At 37.5% G+C, this 26,973-nt stretch overlaps 1 protein-coding gene across 1 annotated transcript; it reads left to right on the forward strand.

Moving 5' to 3' along the window:
• The first annotated feature begins 10,036 nt into the window (after window positions 1–10,036).
• Window positions 10,037–26,500, forward strand: FAM204A (family with sequence similarity 204, member A). The gene is made up of 7 exons (XM_010079996.1): window positions 10,037–10,288; window positions 11,242–11,332; window positions 11,911–11,944; window positions 12,512–12,614; window positions 14,344–14,433; window positions 25,977–26,083; window positions 26,449–26,500. The coding sequence occupies exons 1-7, from the start codon at window positions 10,037–10,039 to the stop codon at window positions 26,498–26,500; spliced, it is 729 nt and encodes a 242-aa protein (XP_010078298.1).
• Window positions 26,501–26,973: the final 473 nt, after the last annotated feature.

The following is a 26,973-nucleotide window of genomic DNA, read 5'->3' on the forward strand; positions in this document are numbered from 1 at the left end:
AAAAATCATGAAGGGTTGATTACTGAAAGTCTGACTGCAAACAACATTTTTCTTTGTAAAGACAAAAGACCAATCAATATTCATACTGGAAAGTTTTTCAAGTGGCAAAAGATATTTAAATTTAATCTGCACAAGTTCAGTAACATATTTGGTCAATTATAAAACATTCTGAGTTAATACAGGGCAAATTTACATCACTCTACTAGGTTCAGCTAAAAAATATAATATTCTGGAAGTCTGGGTTTACCTTCAAAGGTGTTACAAGGCAGGCACCTGAAATTCCAAGTACCAAAAGTGACAGCACACTTTTGAAAACATAAGCTTCTATTTCCAAGGCACAGAATGTTACTGCTCTTACTGACTTTCAGACACAAAAAGGACATAGTTATTCACCAGATATACTCAGAAACACATGTCTACTTTCTTTGCTCTTGTCTGGATTGAGTCGGTTTCTCACAGTGTCTTTACTTCTGCCTCTTGAGTTAGCTCCTATATATCTTTCTGTGTTCTTAACATTATTAAAAAGTTGAAAAATTCAGAGTAATAAGCGAGTTTTTCAATATGACTATCTATAATATTTACCATTACAACATTAGCTTCAAAAGGTCTTCACGCTACTTAAGGAGTTGGCCGAGCATTGAAGACTTTCTTGTGCTCTCCTTCTGCTTATGGTGAAATAGCTTTGACCATGAATAACATAGCTCTGCAAGATTTAAGGTAAAGACACATTATAAAATACCTTCCATATTCATTCCAATATTCATAGACTGTCCATTCCATGGTATAACATAATCATATGGCTTTTACTACATAGCACTTCCTGGGACAAGGTGAAAAATAAATCTTAATTTTAATACTAAAGAACAACTTCAGCCAGAGAGTTCCTTTACCCCAATCGGTTACTCCTTTGTGCCACCAGGATAAAAGTCCAACTTTTTATCCTCATCCTACAGATGGGAACACCGAGGAAGCAAGACCAAATGACCTATCAAATCCGTGGGCAGTGTCAATATCAAAAGCAGGAGCCCATAACTTCCGAATCAGTTCTGAGGCTACTGGCCAGTAGCCTCAAATTGTGATCATGGGCCCTTGCAAATAGTCAAATTGACTGTACACTCATAATAACTATGCATTTAAATCAGCCAATTTGTTATTATAATTACAAGTTTAATCTGAATTCTGTGTGTGTAATAAAATTTAGAACTACCCCAAATATGTTTCTCACAGTAGATGATTGCTATTTTTAATTTCCTGACACTCTGCAGATGTCAGAGAAGGGTTACTGTGATCCCTATGTCTTTTAATATGCCCTAAAGATAAGTGAATCAAGATGAAAAAATCCATGAACCATAGGCAACCTCATTATCCATACTCTGTGCTGTTCATTTCCTAAGGACTGTTCTATATGAGGGAAATTATCTATACTCTATGTATACCATAGCAGGACAGATCTATTTTCCATCTTCTACATTTCCCCCCCTCTGAACTGTACTGTCCCTGTTGGTATAATCAAAAGCTGGCCACTTGTCCTCCAAGAGGAAAGTAGGATAAACATTTAAATTTATATATTTTGTCCTGTATTTTTAGCAAAATACACCAAAAAATCAAGATAATTGTTATTATACTCTTAAAAACTAATTAGGCCTTAGCAGTTAGCTACCTCATTTTGTTCTAAAATTCAACAAACTCTGAGAAAATCTCTTTTTATACAATCTTTGGGATATGTCATTTGCCATTTATATTTGATGGCCTTAAGGAAAAAAAAGTTACAAAAAGGTATTAATGCAAGTAGATAATAAAGCTGCATTCTATAAATCTATAGCAGCTTACTGTAATCATTAAAGCATGCAAAACTCTTTCATCTATTCAAAAATATGCAGTGCACAGAATGCCTGCTAAGGTGCATGACAAGTCAGAGTTAAATATATATTAATAAATGAATTAGCTTCATAAATAATAGCCATAATGACATTTTAGGAGACAATAAGTCTGAGGATTGTCAGAAAATGGTTGATGTATGAGCTTCACGTCTCAGTGATTCTTCAAAATGAATAGGCTTTGCGAGATAGTTCAGACCCACGACCAGCCTATTTCCTTGAATAATTTACTTGTTGTCAATTTGTACAGCCACATTACACATGCAAATTGTGCTGCCTGTGCAAACACCACTTGGAGATGATAAAAACAAATTTACGAAGGCTATAGAGGAAGGATTTATTTCACTTTCTCGCCCAGGTCAAGCAATACATGTATCTGACGATTGTGTGTACCCAATTTTGTTGTAATTATATCAGCAAATTATTCTTTATAATCTTATTATTTTTAGCAGTCTCCTTGTGCTTGGGATAATTAGCTTTCTTCACTCAGTGTAAAAACAATTCAACTTGCCAGCTAGGCAGGGCACAGCTCCATTATCTGTTTTGGGTTTAAATTTATTCCCTATATTCTTGGACACTTTGTGTAAATTAAAAATTTCATAGTCCCTAATACTGTACACGCTGTTCATTCAGTGATGAATTAAGGTCCCTAAACCTCTACGTTTGCTATTAGATATCTCACCCACTTTATATGTTAATCTGTGCTAATGAATTCCACAACCCCTAGCCACAGCGAGATGACTAAAATTATTACCACTTACAGAGATATGCCTTTTTCATTTAAAGTTCAATTCAAATTGCTCCCATAAACAGTCTGCCACACAAAGATACCTCCTTTAAAGAAGAGTTACTTACCTGTAAGTAGAGTTTTCTGAAGGTAGCATTATCTTTGGATACACATTCCTCAGCCACGTGACCTCCGGTTTGTGGCAGGGGGGGAGTGGATCCATCTCTTGATAGTTCAGACTTTTTCCTCAAGGCACTTCATTACCTCTGCGGCTCCTGTGCCTCAAGGGTTATTTACACCACAGCCTGCCAACACAACTGCCCCACGCCTTCCAAAGTGGGCCCTGGACCAGGCGGACAGCGGAGAGGCTCCTCAGAGAGGTGGCCGTTGTGTTGATGAACATCTGCACAGCAACTCTGCACTGAACGAGGCTCAGGTAAGTGTCTTCTTCGCTCTCAAGACAGCTACCTATGAGCCTGTCTTTCATGGCAAGAAGAGAGAACCCAGCAAAACAAAAACACGCAGAAGACAACAGAAAAGCTGGCAGAGTATTAACACACGTAGCACAACAGCCACCCCCGTGTCAGCTCGCCCATGGTGCGGATACTTGCACTTCACGGAAAGCCTGGATACACAACCAAAATTCTGCCCCTCTCAAAGGAAAATAATTTAAATACTACAGTTTCCTCAGTAAAGAACAGCAATACCCTCTGCTGAGCAGTTGTGTTTCAAACCAGTAGAGGGCATTGGTACACATGGAGACTCAATAGTTCATTACAGGAGCTCAAAAAATCAGCTGTTGTTTATATAAATGAAACAATAGCATATTTCAAATACGGCGTGGAGTATCAAAACTAGCCCTTCAAAGTTAAATCAACACAAAATAAAACTAAAAAGTCTTATAAGACTTTCCAATTACATCGACCTTTGTTACAGTACAAATACTAAACTAATTAATTTTATCTAGTATCCTTGAAAAGTCCCTAAAACAGTGTTGTTTGTTTCACAGACTAAACCAAGGAGAGGTTAAGTGCCTTGCCCTGGCTCCGTATCTGAGGGCCACACGAAGGAACTCTAGCTGTAAGGCTCACTATTGTGCTTCTAAACATGCCAATTAACACACAAAGAAAAATTCTCTGAGAGGTTAAGAAAACTGCTTTCTGACTCTTCTTGTGTAAAAACAGTCTGATGATATTTCATTTAGTGATATGGAAGAAGGGTATTTCTCTTCTATCGCCAAAGCAGAGGAAATGTATCCAAGATCCCAATCCAACATATAGACTTTACGTTGTTATTAAAACAAAATTGGGATTGATGCATTTGGATCACTGAAATTTGAAGTGAAGACACTTAGATAGGGGTGATACCTACATCGCAGTGAATTATAGTCCTATAGTCAAAGTAACAAATGTGTAGCAACAGAGGGGTCAGGTCAGCAACCACAACAGACATCGGGTCCCAAGCAGCCCAATAAATGCTATGGCATTTAATGACAAGTCAACTTCATAGCCCCGGAGCCCGGCCATTGCTGGTATCCAAACAAGTTAGGTTCAGGTTGGTATGGGTACACCCTTATGCTTTTGCTTTCTGCAAAAACTCTAAGAACGCAGATCATCTGCACCTCTAAGTGCTTACACTTTTTTGCAGATCTACCCCACAAGATTAATTAGTCTAATTGTTATTTGTTTCTTGGCTTGACATAACATCTAAAATCTGTCACAGACCTTCAGTGGCAATTTAAAACTAAAACTTCTCTATCAGTTTGTGCTCATTCCCCTCTTCCCTATCCACACCCACAGTATCAACCACTCTTAAAGCAAAATCTGATGTGCTTTTGAATCGGTTTCTCAATTGCCCTACTATTCAATGGCCATAATCAGAATGAATCCACACAAAATACAGGACTGAAAGCTGTGGTGGTTTCATAATTTGACCAGACATCCCTAACTGAGGGGAAGGTAACATCTGTTATGAAGGCTGACCCTTGGAAAGCTGGCCTGACAGTTTGCTTTTCAATGTAGCCTACTGCCAGCATCTGTCAATGCCCTGAACAGTCCAAATGGGATCAAAACCTGCAGAGTTTATGCTTGCAACAGACGATGATAAAAACACTTTCTACCTGTGAGGTACCAAAGTTGAAAATATCTTGCTCATTCCTCACAGGAAGCCTGTGGTGAGAATTATAACTGACTGATAGATCTTTGAAGTCTCAATCAGGAATTTGGAACAAAAGATCTTACTTCCTCCCTGAATACTGTGTGCTAATACTTTAGAGATGCCTTTTTAAAAAAAGTAGACAAAGCACTTTGCTCATGTGCCGCTGATACTTAAAACTGCAGACATTTCTTTCTGCATCTATGGACAGAATTTTCATCAAAATGCAACCCTCAGAGGAACGAGGATGTAGTTGATGGCACAACAGTCATCTCAATAAAAGCTCAGGGCTTGATCCTGCACTGTTCAGTTATGCGGTGCTCTCAAACAAGCAAATTTAGAAGCATCTGAGCAGACCTCCTCTGACGCTGCTCAACAAAGAGCCCTGCGGACTGACTGTGGAGCTCCTCTTGGCTAGCAGCAGTACAAGGACTAAGAAGGGAGAACAGAGCAAAGCTTCTCAACTGTACACATGGGACTACACTCAAGCTCATTCCTCTTCAGAATACTATTATTTGTTACATCCCTTTCCTTTTTTTTTCCTTAGTGGGAATGAGAAGGCAAGGGGACTTGAGACTCAGATTAACTGACAGAAGATAACATCTGGTATATAAACCACATGTACACAGATGCAGCCAACTTGTGTGGCAGTGTAGCAGCTCTGTGCTCCCTGCTGCACACTCTTGGCCTCATCCAAACCTAAATGAAGCCAATGGAAATCTTTCCACTGACTTTAACAGGCTTTCAATCAGGGCTCAGGCAGGGGCCTGCCTGGATTAAAGTCTTACTCTGAATGAGGTAAAGAGAGCTCAAATTACAAAACATCATTACTACTTACAATATATACTACAGAATATTTACTTTACAGAATATATACTTTAATGTATGGTCTTAGATAATGTTCTTTGGAGATTTCCATTAGTTGTCTCTATGATGGTTCTTGTAATATTTATTTAGCAAGAACTAATTTTGTTCTTATATGGCATAGTACGTGGAAGAAACCCTCTGTAATCCTTTTAAATAACTTTAAATGTTCATTTGAATATAATTATTTTAAAGGATTAATAAAAAGTATTACTTTAGTTAGCAACAAATTAAAAGTTTAGGAAAAAAACCAGGTTACTTTATTGTCTTTACATCTCTCTTTAAAATAATATTTATTTTCTTTCCCAACACTATTTTATTGTACTAAAATATAGTTATGCTAGAAGAAATTCTCATTATGTTAGCAAAAATTAATACAAGGTAGATAATATACTAACACAATGACTGTAATCTGCTTATATAATAAGGCCTTCCTATTATGTTTAAACAAGAATTCAGTTCTTGATCATTTTTGACATATTTCAAAAACTGTCTCAAAAGTATAAAAATGTAGCGTATTTCCATGCTTAAGAAAAAGTTTCTGATGTCCTCATTTACTGCTAAAAACCAAGAAACAGCTAATAACACATAATTTATGTTGCAGTACATTCCATTTCTGTGCTAGGAAACAGTGAATATTTTGTGGAAATAAGCATGTACAGGATTAGTCAAACATGGCTTCAAGTATGTTTCTGGGGAAATAGTTCAGGCCTCCACTGTGTTCTGCAGCCCAGCAACCTAACCTCTAGCTGGCCTGAAGAAGGGGAGCTCCACCGTGAGAACCTGCCGTGGGGACCAGGCATGTACACAGGTATTCACTTTTCTGGTATTTGACAAATGTGACCACTCCTGTTACAGTTCCTCATTAGGACAGTGTTTCAAAAAGAACCCAAGCAATGCTGAGTATTGTGGATGATAATCACTACTTTTCACCCAGAACTAGCAGGACACTCTCTTTCAGTGCTGCTACATGAAACCAAGCAAAGGTGTGGAAAAACGCTCCCTTCAGGCTTGATCAGTGGTGGTGACACGAAGAGTCCATCCTAAACAGTAACAGGAGCAAAAATACAACCAGAACCATAGATTGGTTACCCAAATTAATATAGGATATCCTCTTCTCAAGCAAACTTAGCTTAACACTACCTCAGGAGAGCAAGAACTAGAAGTACCATAGTGTTATACACTACCACTTGGTTACTCTACAGTAACAATAGAAAGACCAACCCCTAGAGCAGCTGGTTTCAACCCCTGAGCAGACTGTGTGCTTTGCTCTACAGAGATCCCCACAGCAGGAACCTCATATTCCTATTGCCACAAGACAATACATCTGACAAAGCAAACGATAACAACTGGGAATAAAAGTCGTCTCTGTAAATATGCAACAGCTGAAGGTAAAGGTAGGGAAGAGAGAGATACAGAGAAAATCATCTAGAACCTGAAAATTCAGAGATCCTGAAAGATTAAAATTAAACTTGATGTTACACCTAATTGCACTAGGCCTTCCTTCTAAAGTTCAGTTAGTTTTTAATAATAGCATAATATATATCTAACCTGTAATTACTGTGTTGAACTAGTCTGATGTTCTGTGGGAATCTCAGAGGCATGACTTGCTTCATTCATAACAATTATTGTTTGGCAGGTCTCCAGGACAGGAATTCAAGTGAGAAAGGAAGTTGGATCAGTTGACCAAAAGGAAATAAATTAGATTATTAGAATATTTGCTAGATGGGGAACAGAAAATTGGCACAAGAAGAATTTGACACCAAAGCAAGATCTCATGCAGTGTTATGTAGGGACATCAGTGCTGGTCACTGTGCTGTCCTCTTCTTCCTACCCCTCAGAAGACTCTACACATCATTATTAAATTGCAAATTCTGTTAAGTAGTCAACAATGTCTTCTGTAGCTTCAGCAATCACTGACCTTTTGAATACAAATGCTTCTGGATTGCTGAAAGCCAGGGAACATCACTTTCCACTTTTTTTCTCATAGAAGAACCTGTGAGAAGTCAGAGTTTGTTGTAGGAGAACTGGAAATTATCCTGAAATTTGGCTTTTTAAATTACAATACTTTTTTTAATTATAAAATGAAATGCAGGTGAACATTTGAGTACTTCATTTGTGTGCACTACCAGTGCCAATTTGTCTTGTGGGTACTACATAAGGAGGATGTTTGGATACAAATTGTGACATGAAATAAAACTTGCCTTCTGAAAATGTATCCCTACGAAACATATAAATGTACAGGTCATGAAGATGTCACATATCTTTCAATTATTGGAGTGTTCTCACATTAAGAAAATATAACGCATATAATGGTCTAACAATTTTGCTAGAACAAATGGCAAAGAATATCCAATATCAATAAATTTATCAATTACCACTTATCTGTATACCAAATACAATCAATTATTAAATCTAAATAAAATAAATCTCTTAAAAATTGATTTCCCAGATGACAAGAAAAACTAGTTAGCAAGCTGAGTGTGAAATGTACATGTAGTTCATGAAAAAGTGATTACTTATGGAATTAATTGATTTTAGAAATGAATCTGATGATGTAAAATTATGGCATAAAAGGAAATGAATCTGAAGATGTTTTATGTCCATGAGAAAGGTATTTATTTTTTCCTTCTATGCACAGCCAATCCCAGAACCTGTGATCCATCTAGAAATCTCTACTTAAAGCCATATCACCTATTATCCATCTTCATAACATTTAAACTCCTGCCCCCTTCTCACTCCATCATAGCTGAGCTGTTTGTCTACAACTGGGTTGTGTCCTGATCTGGTGTCAGCAATTCCATTCTCAGAAGTCTTGATACTGACATGTAGTTTTCAAACTGGCAAATCATCACTCAAAAACACATCTTTCCTGTTGCTGCTTGTATGCAAGATGATGTTGCTGAATCATATTGGCACTGCTCCTAAATACTTGTTTCCGTCTGTCTCACCCATGAAAGCTGAAAGGCCAAGGTGTAAGATAATCTTCCAAATGAACAAGACCTTTCCTGAATGCTCTGCACAGACTGCTCACCTCTGAAGCACCAAGCACAGTGCTCAGAATTCCCGATGAGTTTCTAAGAGCTTTTTCACACTTCTTGGAGCAGTTTGAGGAAAACATGAGCTGGAAAACAATCCACAATGAACAACCTTGCAAGGCCTGGGACTAGCATTTTTGAGGTTTTCTCCTCACCACACCAAGACACTAGTGGGAACCTTAACAAGGATTTTTCCACCCTTGAAGAGTAAGGTTCTGACACTACTCATCCTGTCCCAGCACAAACGCTTACGCACTAGGTAACTCACAAGGTTTAGGTTGGAAATTGAGGCCACACTGCTTCCTGGCAGCCAGGAATCCCGCAGAGCCTGTCACCTGCCTTTCATCCACAGCACTGCTGTTAATCCTGACAAACCCGCCTCCCGCCTCACTTGCACGTGTTGGGCTATTCTCCTGCAATGACAAGGGGGGACCCGTTCCAGCCCCGGGGCCTACCCCTCCACGGCCCCAGCGGAGAGCCCCTTGCCCGGGAAGGCAGCGCCCCAGGGCCCGGACCCTCGTCCCCGCCCGGCACAATCCACCCGCCTGCCCCGCTTAGCTGTTGTGATGGACACCAGAGAGGCGGGGCCCGAGGCAGCAAAGCGCCCGTTGATTGGCTGCGGGGCAGAGGCCAATCGGCAGGCGGGGTGTTCCGGCGGTGCCAAGATGGCGGGCAGGTAAACACGGCTGAGGAGAATCGCGGCGGTGGGGGTGTGGCGAGGGGGGGGGGGGGGTGGGAAAGTTCGGCAGCGCTGGCGGGAGGCTGGAGGGACGGGAGGGCCGTCTAAGACCCCGCACCCTGCCTTGGAGCGGTGTTTTCCTTCACGTCGCTTCGTCGGGAGCGGGCTGCTCTCGCCTCCCCGGCCTGCTGCCTGCCCCGGGGTGGGGGGGCTCTTCTCTCCGTCCTTTCCCCCGGCGGAGCTCACCCGCACTCGGCTTTGCCCAGCGGGCCGGAGGCAGTTGCGCTGTGGCTTCATCGCGTGGAAAGGCTGGGTGTGCACCCCCCTGCCCTTGGGGAGAGGCAGGAGGCGTGTGCTGCGGTATCGCCCGTAGACTGAGCAGCTGTAAACAAGCGCGGCGTGACAGAACTTTACAGAACAGGGAAGGAAAACAAGAGAGCCAATAGCTTCAGCCTGTGTACCTAAATCCTCCACTTCTCTCTGGAATAGTAAGTATTAGAAGCCTTATAATGTGCTTGTCTAAAATATTTAATGATAATTAATTTTCTCAAAATTAAAATATTTCTGATCATGTTTTTTACTATTTCTGCTTCTCTCTTCTGCAGGCTAATTCTGTTTTTATCTTGGAATATGTAAGCTCAAGTAACTGATGTCGTTGCAGTGACTTGAAGTGGCTTGGACCTCTTTGAACTGACAGATGTGGAGTGGACTGTTACCTCCAGGACTGAATGAAAGTGATGTTGACCTGAGTTCTGATGAGGGAGATGAATCACATAGTTCCTCTTCAAAGGAGGATGCAAAAGAAGATACTGAAAGAGTTCAGCTTTCTGAATTCCAGGAGAATGGACCTGAAAGTAATGCCATCAGTGAACCCATTGCAATATCAGTGACAGATGGAGAAAACATGTCTCAGACTTGCCCTTCTGGAGTTCCTTTAAGTTTGTGGAATGTGGGTATATTTACAGGTTTCCAAATGTACAGAGCATAAATACCACATGCGCACAGTCAAATGGCTAGTTTTTAAATTAAAACTTAATGTTGAATATTCAATATACAAATCTGAAATTAAATAAAATAGGGTCAAAGCACAGTCATCGTAATATACCTTGGATTGTTTCAAGCAGGGCGAACAGGAATTTAGATAGGAAATGAATGTAACTTTTTATTTTCCCTAGTGCAGTGGTGGTTGAAGGCACAGCAGGGGGATGTTTGGGTAACTCTAGAATTGCATAAAGACTTGTGTTTTCAGTAGTGTATGGACTCTGAGTGTCTTCATAACTGCTTTCTGTGTTAGTAAGGATTTATAGCTAAGTGTATTAGCCACTGTACTGGTGGTGCATCTCTGCGAAGTAGAGGTGTACTCTTCTGCTTCCTGTAGGGGTTAGTTGCCGGCATTCAGGCTCATAGTTGCTTATAACCTCTTGATTTTCCTGTTACATGTAAAGCGTGAAAATAAAGCAACCTGTTTTAGGCTTTTGAGTCAAAAGAATTGGCAAAAACAATGTACGTTGGTGCATGTAGGTAGCCTGCTGGGCAAGGACTATGCTGTCAGTGATACTCTGATTACAAGCTACCAGCTGGTCAGTAACAGTACATTGCTCAGAAGTGCACAACCAGCACAAGTGTATTCCGTGTCTTGTCCCATGAGAAGACTGCTGGGTTTGAATAGTCCTGGGATTTAGAGAGGGCAGAAAGTCAGAGGTGATGAAAGGTTAGAGCCAATTCCAGTTTAACACCGTCAGAGTTGGATGTTCTCAATTTGTAACTTCTAGAGTAATAGATATAACAAGGTATTGTGGATAAATAAGATACTGGGACTACATTTGTCAGGACATAATGTAATTTTTTTTTTTTTAATGAAAAAATTAAGAAATACTGATTTGCGTTTTCTTAACTTTGTAGAAATTTGTGGAGCTTCAGAAGAAAAACCGTGAAATGAAAACCCAAGCAGAACAGGGAAACAAAGGCCGAAAAAGAAAGCGCCGCAGAAAAGGTGTTTTATACAATTACAAAATTTATTTTCTCAACATAGAATTAGTATCAAATACAATGGAAATGGGATTTGCTAGTTTTGGGGGAGGGGGGGTTGTTGATTTTGTTTGGGTTTTTTGTTGTGTTTTGATTTTGGTTTGTTTTTTTTTTTTACCAAGGATTGAATGCCTGAGTAGACGTATTCTAGCTATTCTCTAGGATTTTATTTTTCCAGTTGTATACATAATTTGTAGGACTAGGTTGTAAATTGCTGCTTAAAGTTCAAGTAATATATTTGTCCCTTTTTAAAGAGGAGGTGGAACTTAATGAGTGAATACACTTACCCATTGTAAATAAGTATTTCAGTAATTCTATAAAACACCCTTTTTGCATATTCTGGGTAAAACTTTACAGATACTGTAGGAGTTTCATTGTATGAAAAGCCTTACAGCTGTGTGGTTTAAATCCACGTGATCATTGGGTAAAAATCGTAGTGTGTCAATCTTTCAAAGGAAATGTGACCAATTAGAGTTCTATTAACTTTATTAGATGCTATCGGGTATTACTGTATAATGTTGGCTTTTTTTTTTTTCTTCTTAGAAAAACAGAAGAAGAACAATGAAGTGCCTAAGAGGTATAACCAGGTCAATGTGATTGTCTGAGGTCTGTTTTTAATATCAGGCAAAACTTGTAAAAGACTTAATAGCATGCATGGCCAAAGCCCAGCTTTGAACATCATGTGAAATATCTGCTGAAGTTGGGCGGGCTGAATTTGATACCAGTGATTACTTGATGGAATTTATGCTTGGTTTTCAGATTCAATACAAATGTATTATTCAGTGTAACTTAAAATGGGCTTAATGTTATTTCTAATGATGTTTTGCATGTCATTGCATACAAGCTCCTGTTCAGCCTGCTCCTCCTCTTCTTTTTCATCCTTGGCGGTGTTAGATTTACTGTTGGACTCGATGATCTTAAAGGGCTTTTCCAACCTAAATGATTCTGTAAGCTTGCTTTCAAGACTGTGGAATTCCACTTACAGAAGGGAAGGAATAATCAATTTCACTTCCATTAAAAACTGTGACTGGGAGAAAAGAGCACATCTTCCAATTAGAAAAATTTATTTTAGTTTTGAAAAGAATATTAGAAGTTATGGAAAGGAAACTGTTTATATTAATGATGTTTGTTTGTTTGTTTTCAGTAGTCAACAGTTGTCAAATGAAGACAAATGGAAGGAACTTACACAATACTTTGGAATCAATGATAAATTTGAATTGCCTGTGGATAGCAGGGCTCCACAAAAGGTGACTGTTGATACAAAAGCAATGTCAGTTTGTACTTGGCAGTAGAAGAACTCAGCCTTGACTGAGTTAGGAATAGAAAGGAGACTATTTGAAATTGAGTAAACATCACTCTGAGGAAGGATAACCTTGTGCACATTTTTAATTAATTTCCTTTTAGATATCAGTTGAATTATATGTGGATTGAAAGGTTGCCGTGCTTCCTTTTGAGCCAATATCCGTACTTGTTTCCTGTCTGGTTTTGTTTTCTGTCATCATGAGAGACAGAACACTTCATGTGCATGTTTGATTTTTTTTTTTTTTCAGTCATGTTTTAACTTTAACATTTGTCACATAGATCCTTTAGTTAACACCAGTGGCTACAGGAATTAGAGGGCCAAACCCATTGTACAGATTTACTGGATTTATAATACATTCTGTTGATAAATATTATTGTGTAACTAGTCATATTTGAAATAGCTGGTACAACATGATGGACAAGTTAAGAAAGTCATTATATTGTGGGTTCCTTGTAGCACTGTTTGTTCTGTAGCCTTTCTAGTAAAGGCCTGTATAAGTACAATGACAGCAAATGTTCAGTTAGCCTCCTTTATGATAAATTATGTATTTTTCATTTGCCTAAAGTAATTTACTGCATGTAAGTCATAAGAGATGGTTTGCTTCTGTCTGAATTCTTACTTTTGATGGATATTTAGTTGTCGTGGAACTGCTCAGGATACATCTGGAGCGAGGCCCAAAGTGTTAAAATGCAGATGCTCTCCATGGAAGTTAGAGATTTTATCACTGGTGGAACATATATCTCATTCATTTCAGAAAAGACATCTAACACAATTGGCTATTATTGCAACTTCCAGTTGTGTGCTTTTTTTCCCCCCCCAACTTTCACCTGAATAATTTAAGTGTGGTATTTGCAGATCACTGTTTCTCAAGAGTTGTTTGCTTTTTTGCTTTTACCTTTTAAAAAAAGTATATGTTATGAAACTGTCAAATGTGTTTTCTTTAGCATCACTAAGATTTAATACCAATGAGGCTGTAAATTTTCTTTTATTATGAGAGTGATTTTTTTATGAGATTCTGAAGTCAGTGTCTACTGCTGTGCTACACTTCTATATTCCTTCAGAAGTTTCCAACTAGTAATTTACAGTAAATATTTGCTTTTATTGTTACATTATTTGTAAATGTTGTTAAACAAGTTATATTACACTGATCATAAAGGTTATTAAAGGTCTTATTTTCAGAGGTTACATTCTGAAGGTTTTTCATTGTGTTCCATGGGATTGCTAGAATTTTTAATTTATTAGCACAGTGGAGTGGCACCATGCCAGAACTCGGTTTTCGGATAAAGATAAGATCTCAGAACTGTAACGATACAGTGGTAATTGCCATTCTTCATGTTACCTGACACATATATTTCACATTTTGTTTAGAAAGCTTCAGGGATGGAAAAGATAAGCCAGATCTTCAGATTAAATTTTGTTGTGACAGGCATAAACTAGTCCGTGTAATTTTTTTAACCTACAGTATTATCCTGCACATAAGGTGGAACTAATGCAATGATTTGTGCTCAGGCAGCCTTTCAGTGAATTCTTAATTATACTGTCCATTACAATACACAGACAAAGTAATTTGTGTTACATAAAAATTACAGGTTTCTGCAGTGTCTTAAGTAAAGAATCTTATGAAAGATGTTATTTCTTTTTGTCCTGAAGGTATTTGCTTTTTTTTTCTCTAGTCTGGTCTTGAACTTAGCATAGAGAAGTCTGTGGCTGAAGGTGACATTGATAAGGCGGTGGAGCTGAGTGACAGGTTAGCCATTCGTGAGGTAAGTGGGCTATTAACAAAAGCTCTTAGGAAACATTTAGTTTTATATGTTTATCTAAGAAGTGTTATAAGTAAAATAGCATTGGAGATTGATCGGGGCATATTTCCTGCTTCCTGAGCAGATTTCTGTCAGTGATTGCAGGATTTTCCTAAAAAATCTAGTAATGCTTGGACAGCTGTAGCTATGTATAATAATTGAAAATACAACTATGAATGATTCCAAGTAACCTTGTTTTAAAGCATTCATGGCGACTCCATGAGTCAGAGGCTTCAGTAGCTAGTCCTGATATTGAGCTTTCGGTTTTTCTCCGAGTCACAAGCCAAGAAAACAGGAGTATGATGTTCCCATCCTGCAAGTTCCCTGTGCCTCAGACTTCTTCTTTGCATTCCCTCCTCAGTAAGCTTGGGAAGCCTGAAAAAAGGTGGAGTTTTAGTAAGTTTAGAGCAAGACATGCCAAAATGAGGACAGATATACTAAAACTTGTGCATCAGTGCTTTTTTCCTGTATATTGATGTGATCAGGAGCTGATGGCCGAAAGAATTCTGAAGAACAATGGGAGCAGATGGATGTCAAACAGATTGATGTAGCCAAACGTAGAATGACTTTTATAGGATGAATGCATATTTTTTTCTTATCATAATTTTTAATGTATAAATGCATATTTGAACCCAGCCCACCTGTCCCCCTCACCCCCCCAAAAAAAAGAAACAAAACCAAAGCAAACCCAAAAAAACAGGTAAGCGAAGCTCCATTTTTTTCAAGATGTCATGTTAGTTGGTATATCCTGAGTTTTATGGAGGCTATGCTTCTCTTTGCTACAAAAAATGGACCCTTTACATTTGTATGTAGTGTTGAGTGAATAATTAAACTGGTGAGCAATTCATCAGATACCTCTGGCAATTGCAGTTTCATTTAAGGAATAGTTAAGTTTGTGCACATATGGTAGGTGGTAGCAGCTGAAGTATGTAATTGAAATCCATGAAGGTGCCCACTGTTACTGTGGATAGGGGAGAAAATGCAAAGGAGGAAATTTGGATAAAAAGACAGTTGGAATAGTTTTGAAGCCGGATAAGAAAAAATAGCTAAATAAGTGCCATTTGAAGTGAGCGGAGAAGCAAGCTATCATTTTTAAGTCATATGATTTATATAATTCGACATATTCAAAATTTATATTAAAAATTAATTATAGAACTTTTGCTTTTATTCCTCTGTCTTGCATACTCTTCTGTCTTCACAGAGTTAATGAGAATTTTCTGTCTGCTGTATATACTAGCAAAACTCAAATTTATTAGAAAAGCATTCCAAATACATCTCATTCTCAGACAAATGTTTAGAACGTTTCCTGAGTACAGGGTTTGAAGCTAAGCTTTAATGTAAAATTACAAATTTAAATCTGTTTAATGCAATATAATACAGTATTGTGATGGCTTTAAAAACAGATGGCTTTTGAAATGGTTTTATGGTTCTGTAAGTAAGGTTAGACAGAACTAACTGTTCCTCAGTGCATGTTCTTACACAATCATTACACTCCTATGTTTACTCACTCAGGGTAGTTTCTAATGGCTTGACTCTTATCTGTCTTGTCAACGGTGATCGCAAAACATGAATCCACAAAGATAACAGCTGTTGACAGTGGTAGAAATATGTCCTAATGTTCCCTTTAAGTCTGACCAGCTTCTGACTGTGATACTGTTATGTTACCTTTGGTGTGTACAAATGAAAAACATTTGCTGTTCTCCTTCACAAATGTCATTGTCCCATCTACTCTAAAGTGGTTAGGGTATCATAATCAATAAAACATACTGAGGTTCTAGTGCAAATTGTTTGACTATAAAAACAAATTAACGTAAGAAGTTTTAAGGTTTTGTAATATTTATGATAAACTGTTATCTGATGTTGGTAGCCAAGGGATTGTACAACATCTAGCATATCCCAGGTGCTACAGCAATGTATTATTATTTGTGGAACATTAGCTCCAAATTGTTGACTTTTAAATATTAGCATGGTGTAATTCTGAAAACAAAATGCTTGAAACATTATTAGTATTCACAGCCTTGACTTGGTTTTGGTTAAGTGGGTTTATCTGAATAAATAGTATGTTGAAAGAAGGAAAAGTCACATGACTGTCCTGATCTCATGAGGAGTTCTGTCGAGGAACAATCCATGTGAATTCACTGGGGTTCTCCTGTTATAAAGATGTGCTACTTAACCCACTGCAAGATTCATTTTTCTTTGTGATTTTAAGAAGTGGTATTTTTTTAATGGATCTTTTAAAGTCTGTTTTATTCTAAGGAAGTCATTCTAACAGTGAGTAATTCTGTTTCGATGAAGAGCTATAGAAAAGGATTTGATTATGGAAGAGGTTGACTCAAACCGTTGTTTTGTATACAAGTACACTTAATATAAAACTGCTTTCATATTGCATAGTATTGATTCAACCACTACTTCTCCTTCTCTTTGCAATTTAAAGAAATATCCCCTTTAAAACTAATTTTTCATAATATTTCTTAACGGTGAGTTAATTTTTACGGTATGTGGCTATTTCTGTCCCTCTAACTTCCAAATGCGACACAACACTGTGAGCAGGTCAGGCATGGAACTATACTGTGGCTGTAGTGAAGTATACCACTTCTGAAGTGTAGAGAAATAAGTGGATGAATTATGTTATTTTATCTCAACTTAATCTTTTTATGTATAATTTTCATTTTTCTTGAGCAATGTTGCAGGGTTGGGGGCAGAGAGCATATGAGAAACAGCTGCCTTCTGTTTGGGGTACAGCCCCCCTTGCAGCCATGTGAAAAATGTTCAGTGGGTAGGTGTTCTTTTTGAAATCAGGTGTATGGGGTTTTAATCGGCACCATTTTCTTTTGCAAGAAGCAGTGACTGGAACCTGCTGATAAAGCTTTTGCTTTGAGGCACAGATCCCAGAGTTCTTAAAGCTGTTTCCTGCCTTAATAAGTGAAACTAATTTTTGATGTATAACATTTATAAGCCTGTGAAACTGATAGGGCAGCTTCAGTATTTAGAAAAATGAAGCCAAAAATAAACAGATGATGAGAATAGGCAGTAAAAACATGTCCTAAAAAGCAAAGGAATGCCAAAATGATGCTGTCAATATGCTATCATTTTGACACAGTGAGAAAAGGTTTTTAAAAATGAGATTCCTGTAAAATCAGTGATGATTTAGGCAGTGTGCATAATCTAGCAGCTGTGAGTGGATCACTGAAATTTACATCCTAAAAGCCTAAATGATACTGCTTCAAGGGTGTGAGTCTTTTGGTTTCCATGTGGTACTTGTTGCTGGTCCTTTAAGGAAACTGTTATTGTACTGCTGTAAATGAAGCTTTGGGCAATATGTTATTTGTTGCTTTCTTTTGCTCTGATGAATATACACAAGTGCTGATTTTAAAACAAAGATTCTTAATCTAGTAGCCTTCAAGGTTTTAGAGAATTAGAAGTTAGAACTTGGATACCTTATGCATGAATCACAGAATCACAGAATCACAGAATGTTAGAGATTGGAAGGGACCTCGAAAGATCATCTAGTCCAATCCCCCTGCCGGAGCAGGACACCTAGATCAGATCACACAAGAACGCATCCAGGTGCTCCTTGAATGTCTCCAGAGAAGGAGACTCCCCAACCTCTCTGGGCAGCCTGTTCCAGTGCTCTGTCACCCTCACTGTAAAGAAGTTTTTCCTCATACTCAAGCGGAACCTCCTATGTTCCAGCTTGAACCCATTGCCCCTTGTCCTATCACTAGATGTCACAGAGAAGAGCCTGGCTCCATCCTCCTGACACTCACCCTTCACGTATTTATAAACATTAATTAGGTCACCCCTCAGTCTCCTCTTTTCCAGGCTAAAGAGACCCAGCTCCCTCAGCCTTTCCTCATAAGGGAGATGCTCCATTCCCTTCATCATCTTTGTGGCTCTGCGCTGGACTCTCTCCAGCAGTTCCCTGTCCCTCTTGAACTGAGGGGCCCAGAACTGGACACAATATTCCAGATGCGGTCTCACCAGGGCAGAGTAGAGGGGGAGGAGAACCTCTCTCGACCTACTGACCGCCCCCCTATAGAGCATGAGGCTCTATATTTACTAATGACTGCATGTGTAGATTCATATGTAGCTTTTGAGACTAGCTAAAAGTGTGTTACCCCTTTCTTTATTGACAGTGGAATTTCTGTTAAAATATTAATTGTACTTATGATGATACTCAGTCTAATCTCTTGGCAAACCTCACTCCAAAGTATTACTCCTTGTCTCCTGTTGTCATCCTAGTTGGTGGACTAGCACAGTGATTGCAGGTAGTTTGGGAGTTATCAGGAGAGCAGATCTCTAATTGTAGTATCCTTGGCCATCCCCACAGCATGTTCTCCTGTGGGGTGTTCTGCTTCACTAAGAGTTCTAGTGATCCTGAAATTCTTGATTGCATTATTTTTATACATGAGTTAAATTCTTCCTGAAAGAATATGAGCATGTCTGCGTTATGTTGTACAGACTAATTTAGGCCATCAGAAACTCTGCCTCTTCAGCTACGCTGCTTCTGGAACCCAGTGTAGCTTGAGCATCTCAGTGCTGTGGTGCAGTTCCTGTGTAAGATCAGTGGTCCTTTGGTAAATTTGTGTTGAGCATCAACATAATGCGGATGGGTCATACTGCTTAATTTTAATTCACAGTGTGTTTTTAAACACACTGTTAGACTGAATTATTTCTTGAATACCTACAACATAGTACTATTAGTGTTAAATAACTAGGAGTTCCTTGCAGTGTGCACAGTATAATATGCGCAGTTAAGGTTTATTATTGTAATCCAGTTGCTGTCTTTTCTTGTAACACTCCAAGGGCTTTCAGCATTGGCAGAGTCCTTCATGTTTTAAAGTTCTGCTTTTCAAATGTTGTATGGCATACCTAAAGCTGTTGTTCGAACACGGCATTTAATGGTGACTTGTTGGACTTGAGAGATGCCAATAGAAGTGTTAACATTAATGTAGGAGTTACCCAAAAAATTCTCAATGGTTTAGGATGAAAATTGTTGAGAGAATGAAGTTTATGTGGACACTTAGCTGGGCTGAGATAAAATGCTCTAGGGTGGGGTAGTTGACATTTAATGGTAGCAGGTACTTGGATATGTATCTGGGATCAAACACTTGGAATTACGGCAACTTTTCTAATGCTTTCGAAAAGCCTTTTAGGAATAATATATTGAAATGTACTTTAATTGTTCCTACTGTATTTCAATCTGCCCCTTTTTTTTTGAAGAATAAATGTTGATAAATTAGAGCGCTGCAGCTGTGAAGATTTGGAGGTGTTGATCCTTTTGAGTAAGGATGGTATGTGGAGGTATCTGATAATTTTACTTTGCTGTAACTCAGTTTCAATTTAAACTAAATAATTTAAAAATCTTCCCACTCATACCCCTAATATATAAACCTGAAAATATTTTCCAAGCTTTTTTTCCCCCTAGATAAGGAATTTCTCATAGTGCTTTTGTACTCAAATCATTGTGCAGTGTCTCAAGAAGCAGAATGTAGATTTCTTATGGCTCTGAGAACTAATCTGGCTAAACCTCAGACTTTGCATTATGCTTGTGGTTTTTTGTTAACTGCCTGGTAGGTAGGTGCCACATTGTCTAAGAGTAGGTTAGCCTGAGGGCTGTAACTTGAACAGGATAAAACGATCTTGACCATATTAGACTTACCCGTCAAAAGGTACTTTTAAAATATTGTGTAATTTAGTGTGCTAAATTACTGCAGTAGTTGTCAGCCTCTAAATAGCACAGGCTTTTTGACAGCACTGTTCCTGAGTGCTTAGCTTAGCGGCTTCTGGCATTTTGGTGAAGCATTTTTTTAAAAGCTGCAATTTATAGGGAAACTATGGTATTGTAATCAAGCTTAGATGAAAGATCTGCATCACAATTGACAAAATTAATTGGTTATTCTCTGGGATATCATTCTCATGTTACAGCAAGATCAGTCCTGCTGTTGTCTTCAAAATTTGTTGCATCAGTTTTGATTATTGTCTAATGATCAAGTTAGTATCCATTGTCTGTAAGTAACCTCTAAGCATATAATTTAGAATGATGCAAGGTTGTATGCCACAGCTATTGAGAACCATTCTGGAAGCTGGTTTCCATTTGAAAATCTGGTAAGGTGATTAATCATGAGGTCACACAGACATGACTGTTTCAGATGGACAGGTTATAGTGCTTGATGCTCTTCTATTGGTAAAATAGAGTTTCATGTCTAAATTCTGTGCGACGTTCACAGTTTATTGTAGTGCTTTCAGGTACCTGAAGAGATTGATACAGTTTTATGTGGAATGTAACCAAGCGCCAATTAACTTGGAAGTCTTGGCCATTGAAGGACCTGGGGGGGTGTGGGAGGGGGGAAAGGGGCTGTAGAGGGAGAGGAGGAAGAGTTTATTTTTTATCTCTAAGGATTTTCTTTCTAACACTTAGCGGAGGTGCTTCCAAATATCTTTCTTCATTGAGGTTGTTTTCTTTTAACCTTTAGAACATGGCAGGGTTATCACCTAGAATTACATTCTTATGCTCCCTTAATTATGTATATCTTTTCCTTAACAAACCTTAAAAAAAGATTTCAGATGTTACAAGTCTAATTAAAGAGACAGACAAAGCACAGTTTATACTGTAGACTTTTTTTTCTGCAGTTCAATTAATCAGCATGTTTTCTCTTTTAATTAAAACCATTTTAGTAAATTAAAGCCCACAGCAAAACACATATATAATTTGTTTGTAATTAGCTCTTAATTGGTGGTAGTTGAAGCTTAGCACCCTTGGTTTCTTTCTTCATGATTGCCATTTTATTAGCAGCCAGTCATTAATTAATCTTTTTTTCTAATTAGCTTATAAAACTGTTGATGGCACATTATTGTAAATGTGATTTTAAGTTCAAAGCTTGTTAATAAGCTTTCTTACTTAGAAGAACAGAGATAAAGAAATTGCTGAAAACAGTACTACAGTTCTTTTTTTTAAAACTGCCTTTCTTATAAGGGGGATGTGTAAAGCATCTAACAGCTTATAGTTAATTTTTTAATGCTGTGTTTTCTCATGAATGGAAGAAGTTACTTGCATTTAAATGTTTAAATCTAGCAAAGAGTTTAATATGACAACAGTTTTCTGTCCTTGCTCCATTACTGTGTCACCCAATTATAATTTGATGTTGTAATACACAGCATAAAAATACAACAAAGATATTACAAAGTATTTTACAGTGGAAGTTGAGCACATCATTGAAAGGGGACAATTTTCACTGCAAAATCCACTCGGTATTCTTGTTTGCTTTATATATTTTATATACGTCAGCAATGGATAACATTCCATAACATAAAAGGAGAAAATCATTGCTAAAGGCAAGCCTGAAATAACTAGATTCATATTTGATGAGAAACTGTAACACCGTATTAGAAGGCTGTTTGGTTTCTCTGGCATGATCACAGGATGTTTCAGGACCTGTTTGAATATAGATGTTTTGTTAGAGCTTCTATAGGTTTAGCATTTTGTATATCATACCTAATTATTTCTGGAGCAGTTCTTGAATTTGTTGTCTCATTGCTTGTGTCATTCAGTGTTTACATTGCACAGTGCGATCTTGGTGAAAAGTCTTTGCTTTACGATATCTAATGTTAAATGTCTTTATTTTCAAAGAAGTTTTCTGGAAGTTACAGTGGATTCTGCTGCAACTTCATAAAAATGTTTACTCTTCTGCCTTAACTTTACATACTATTTCAACTTCAGCCATTTCTTTGCTTGTTTAAAAAGTGTTTTATGATGCTGTGCAAGAAACACTAGAAAGGGATAGCTGACAAGGAAAAAATTAAAAATTGGATAAAAAGTAAATGAATAATGTCATATTACTAAAAAGATGAGAGGCTAATTTGTGCCGACTTTTTGCTAATTTTGTTCAAGCCTCAAAATGAGGAGCTGTCACCCGTTCTGTGTAGCACTGATGACAGTGCCAATGATCCATGAAATAAGCTGCCGCTGGCTTTGTTCTGATAAGAATGAACAAATCTGCACAATGTACGGCTCCCAGAATCTCATTTTCATACTTGCATGCAGGCTAAAAGAAATAAGCTGTTTGCAGGCTTGATTAATCAGACATTTGAGGGTTTTTTGTCTCTTTGATCTCTTTCGTCTCCTAGGTAACTTGCTTGACATTAATGTTGAGCTTGAGTAAAGACAATCAGGAACTGTAGACCAAACTGATATAAAAATTAAAGACCTTAACACTTTAAGTACTCCAGTAATGGTTCCGCTTTACTTCAGAAAACATCTGTTTTCATTTAATTAAAGAACAAAAGAGAACGACATAAATATTTTTCATAGAGACCTGTTATTCCATAAAAAATTAAAGTATGATAATTGGTATTTTTAAATAAACGCCTTGAAACTGTTCAAAAAGAAGCAAAGCTTCAGAAATTTGTTACAAGGTAGCGATTTCAGATGAATAGAAAATTTATGAAAAATAACGGATAAGGAATTTTGACTTGTGCTACATGAAACATTAGAGTAAGATATTTGACATGATTATTGGTCAACTTCAAAATGGAAGGGTCTTTGCCCTGTAGAAACTAAGTTGTTTTTTAAGTTTGTCTTAAAAAAATATAAATATTGTGTTACAAGGATGAACCATTATATCAGCTTTACTACCCAATATGATTTACACACTTTAAACCTGTAAAATTGAAAGGAATTTAAAAAAAAAATGTCGCAGTGCGTTCGCTTGAGGTTATGCAGACGCTTTTACAAATCTTCCAAGTGGCTGTAAAGATGAATGCCTCAAGGGTCTAGCCAGGGCCCTGCTTTTCCAACCAGCTAAAGCCCTTATCTTAAATCCAAGCAAAGTACCATTAATCTTTTTGAAAGACCTTTTATGGCTTTTAATATATCCCAAATTAGAACATTTTACACCCTTGGTTCCTGAAATATGGTGATAAAAAGCCTTTAGAGCTTAATTTTCCTTACTGCATGCTCTGACCAATTTGCAGTTCTTTGTGATAATGTTTAGACACCTTAATTAAAATGCAGCAAAATATTGGATGTTCTATATGGAAAATGCTGATACTTTGACTACACAAGAAATTGTTGTATATATTTTTATTCATGCTTTCTTACTTCTTTTAAGATTGTATTTTATTGAGTTATCTGATGACCTGATTTTTTTTTTTTTAATGTAAAACCCATTGACCAAGCTTTTATGGATTTCTTTTTGGGGGGAGTGAGGATGTACATCTGGTTGTGGGTGGGAGCAGAAGACATTTAATCTGACTAAAATGTTTGTGTGTGTTTATATGTGACATATTTGCTTTCATGTCTTGAAAATTTGACTCTGTGTAGCCTAGAAATGATAACATTAATGCAGCAAAATGTTTTTCCTTTTACTTCCACATACACTACAGAGGATCTTCTTACTCTGTTTTTTTTTCCACACTTTTCAAAGATGGAAGGACTCATTCTGTCTTCCAGGAAATACAGATCAAAAGATTTTTCTGCAGCACTTTTGTAGACCTCACTTGTGTATATTTCTATGTATATACAAGAGGCCACTACAATATATTTTAAGGAGATGCTGTTATTTATCACATAGTAGGAGTTAATTTTGAAGTGTGTTAGGAAGTAAAATGCAGTTCACAAATAAAGGCATAGTTCTGCTGATTGTCCGATTCCAGCCATCAGATTGCTCTATTTTTTTAACCTAAAAATTAGTCTTGTTTCAATTAACAAGAAAACATTTTTTGTATATTTTAGGTGAGTTTTCCTAAACATTCTTATACTGTAAGTATGTTAAAATTAATTGCTGTCCTTAAATATTAAGTGACAGTGCAAATAGGAGAATGCTATGTTCTAGTTTTTGACTTGAGATTTGGCAGTTCAGATTGATTATATAAAATGTTAGTACTTGAGAAAAATGATGTTGCTAATAATATAACTTTTGAAATGTCTGGTCGCATGCATTATCTTCTGCATCAAGATGGTTCCACTGGTACATATTTATGACCTTATACCTTATATCAGTAGATGAAAAACTTGTCATCTTTATGTATTTTCCTTTTCAAATGTTATGCTTACCTCTTAACTGTTTGTGTTGCCAGAGCTTAGAGCCTGAAACAAAGCACAAACTGATGTTCTTACTGCCTAGATGCATATAGACTCTCAGTCTTCTGCAGAAAGGCTGCTTGCTTGATTCCTGAACCCTGAAAGGACAAGGTAGAATAGCTTGTAACGATGCTTTGGTTTTGCTTTGTTAACAAACTGATCAGGGTATCACCCTACCTCCAGGGTAGGTGTTAGATGGGAGAGCTCTAAATGCTACACCTGAAGATGCGTTCTTGAGTTCTCTCTCATCTTATCTGGATAAAATGCCTCTCAGGAGTAAATAAAAATTGCCTTATATGGATGCCACAGATTAATTAAGTGTATTACCATTAATAATGGAAGCTTAACCAGAGTGTTAAGGAGTGTTCTTTCACCTGGGTCTCCCATGCCTCTCTTGTTTGTCGCTCCCATGACATTTTGGGGAAATTTAGAATATCCAGTCAGAAACATGTTAGCTAACTTCATCAGGTTTTGGACTGGATAAGAAGAAAACCTCTTTGTCCACATCACAGTTTATAACAGTTTTAGCTAAATGAATTGCTTCTTTGTCTTGGGGAAAAATGGTAACTTTTGAGACAAAATCCATCCGTAATACATAATTTAGTTACAAGTAATGTAAAGTCATGATAGCAATCATAAAACATAACTACTGTGAACAAGTTATGAATGCTGTTTAAGGAGAATAATCTGGTCATAGTTCACAGTACCTTCTTCCATCTTTTTTGCTTTATTCTTTCCCCCTCCCCTTGACATTTACTAAAGTGAACTTAATTCTCAGTGTGAATAACTTTATGAAAGTAAAGGAGTATTCACCTACAGCCTGTTATGACCTTATTTGAAAAGCATGCATATTATCACACTAATAATCTAAAACCTGGTAATGCGAAGACTAAATGCCAGATGGACTCTAAGGACACTGCTTCATTTACTTTCTGGACAGAGTGATTAAAACATGACTGCTAGTACTACTTGGAAGTGTGGAGTAGTAGCAGGTCTTCTTGTATAAAACTGTCTTTTTGGGTGTTTTTTGCATTGGTAAGACCTGATACTGTTGTGTTAGCACAGCTGAGGTCACAAACTGGTTTTAATAATAGAGACTGCCTGTGTGTGCATATCTATGTGTATATATTTGTTTAAAAAACAAACAAAAGGATCTAGCAGGCTATTGCCCTTTGGTTTATTCTTTCAAAAGAAGGATTGGGTGAAAAGGATCGCCTTCCCTGCAATCCCACTCCTTTGTATTTTTCTTATGAGACATTTTTGCTCATCTCATCTAATAGTACAGCATCAGCCTAATATTTGAGAGATATTTTAATATCTGTTGACTTCTGAGAAACAATACCAGACCGAGTAATTTGTGAGGCTTAAATTTCGTATGAGCTATTTGCATGTATTCAGTTTTCCTTTGTTCCTTTTTATGTCTTAGCTTGGTGTGAAAATTGCCAAAGCTGCTGTTTGCCGCAACTTCGTAAAAGCCAAGCAAGAAGCAGAGGCTGCCCAAGAAGCTCGAAAGAAAAAGAAGCTTGCTTGGGGGTAAGCCATTTGAGTATGGAATTAAACATTTGTGGTTTCATTGGCACTAAGTGTATACAATGCAGTCTCAGATGAATGTTTTCTTAGTTGGAATAGGCTTGTGCTAATCTTATTTGTTTAATTTAACCTTGTTGGGTTTGGGCGGTATTTTTTTTTGGGGGGGGGGCATTTAGCAGTGTATCAGACTTAAGTACAGAGGCTTTACCAGAATTAGTGTATTGGTTATATGTCTACATTTGCCTTCATTTCTTTATTACAGTATTAAAGATAAGTTTTTATTTTTGTTGTTACTAATAATAGTATGGTTGAATACCTGAAGCACATATGCTCATAATTCCTAACATGGGTTTTGTGCTCTTTTTCAGATTTGAAGCCAAGAAAAGATGGGAAACAAAAAGCAACATGGGATACATGTAATCCATGCTGTTTTCCTCAGGAGTCAGTTACATGTTTTTACTTGAATCTTTGTGGGCGACTTCTTAAATCTAAACACAAAAAAGACCCAAAGCAAAACCCAGCATATCAAATTCCTTGTGTTACTCATAATGCTGTTGGATTGCAGTATCTTGTTTTGGCGCTCTCTTATAATGTAGCAAAAATACTATCTAAACATCAGTACTGTGTTAAATGTAACATTTTGCTCCAAAATATGAAAATCTAAGATAATGCATGGTAGAATGTCTTTGGAGTCTGGTAGAGAACTCTCTAAAGTTGAATTAAATACTTGGTCCAAGTGTGTTGTGTGCTGCGCTGCAGTTATAATGCGTTGGTGTAAGGAGAGGGATGAGTTTTCTGCTAAGGTTGCACTGACTTAATGCAGTAAGGGTCACTTTTCTGATTGCTTGAAAGTTGGGGGGGGGGGGGGGGGGGCGCAAAAAAAAACACACCCC

Source organism: Pterocles gutturalis, unplaced genomic scaffold (genome assembly GCF_000699245.1).
Source record: "Pterocles gutturalis isolate BGI_N339 unplaced genomic scaffold, ASM69924v1 scaffold41624, whole genome shotgun sequence".
Classification (NCBI taxonomy): domain Eukaryota; kingdom Metazoa; phylum Chordata; class Aves; order Pterocliformes; family Pteroclidae; genus Pterocles; species Pterocles gutturalis.

What these genes read in the sequence shown, in the direction of transcription:
- FAM204A (XM_010079996.1), top strand. Translation starts at nt 10,037, where the DNA reads ATGTGGAGTGGACTGTTACCTCCAGGACTGAATGAAAGTGATGTTGAC. An exon ending in AACAATGAAGTGCCTAAGAG is followed by an intron (nt 11,945 to 12,511) that starts GTATAACCAGGT and finishes GTTTGTTTTCAG; the next exon opens with TAGTCAACAGTTGTCAAATG. An exon ending in AAAAAGAAGCTTGCTTGGGG is followed by an intron (nt 26,084 to 26,448) that starts GTAAGCCATTTG and finishes GCTCTTTTTCAG; the next exon opens with ATTTGAAGCCAAGAAAAGAT.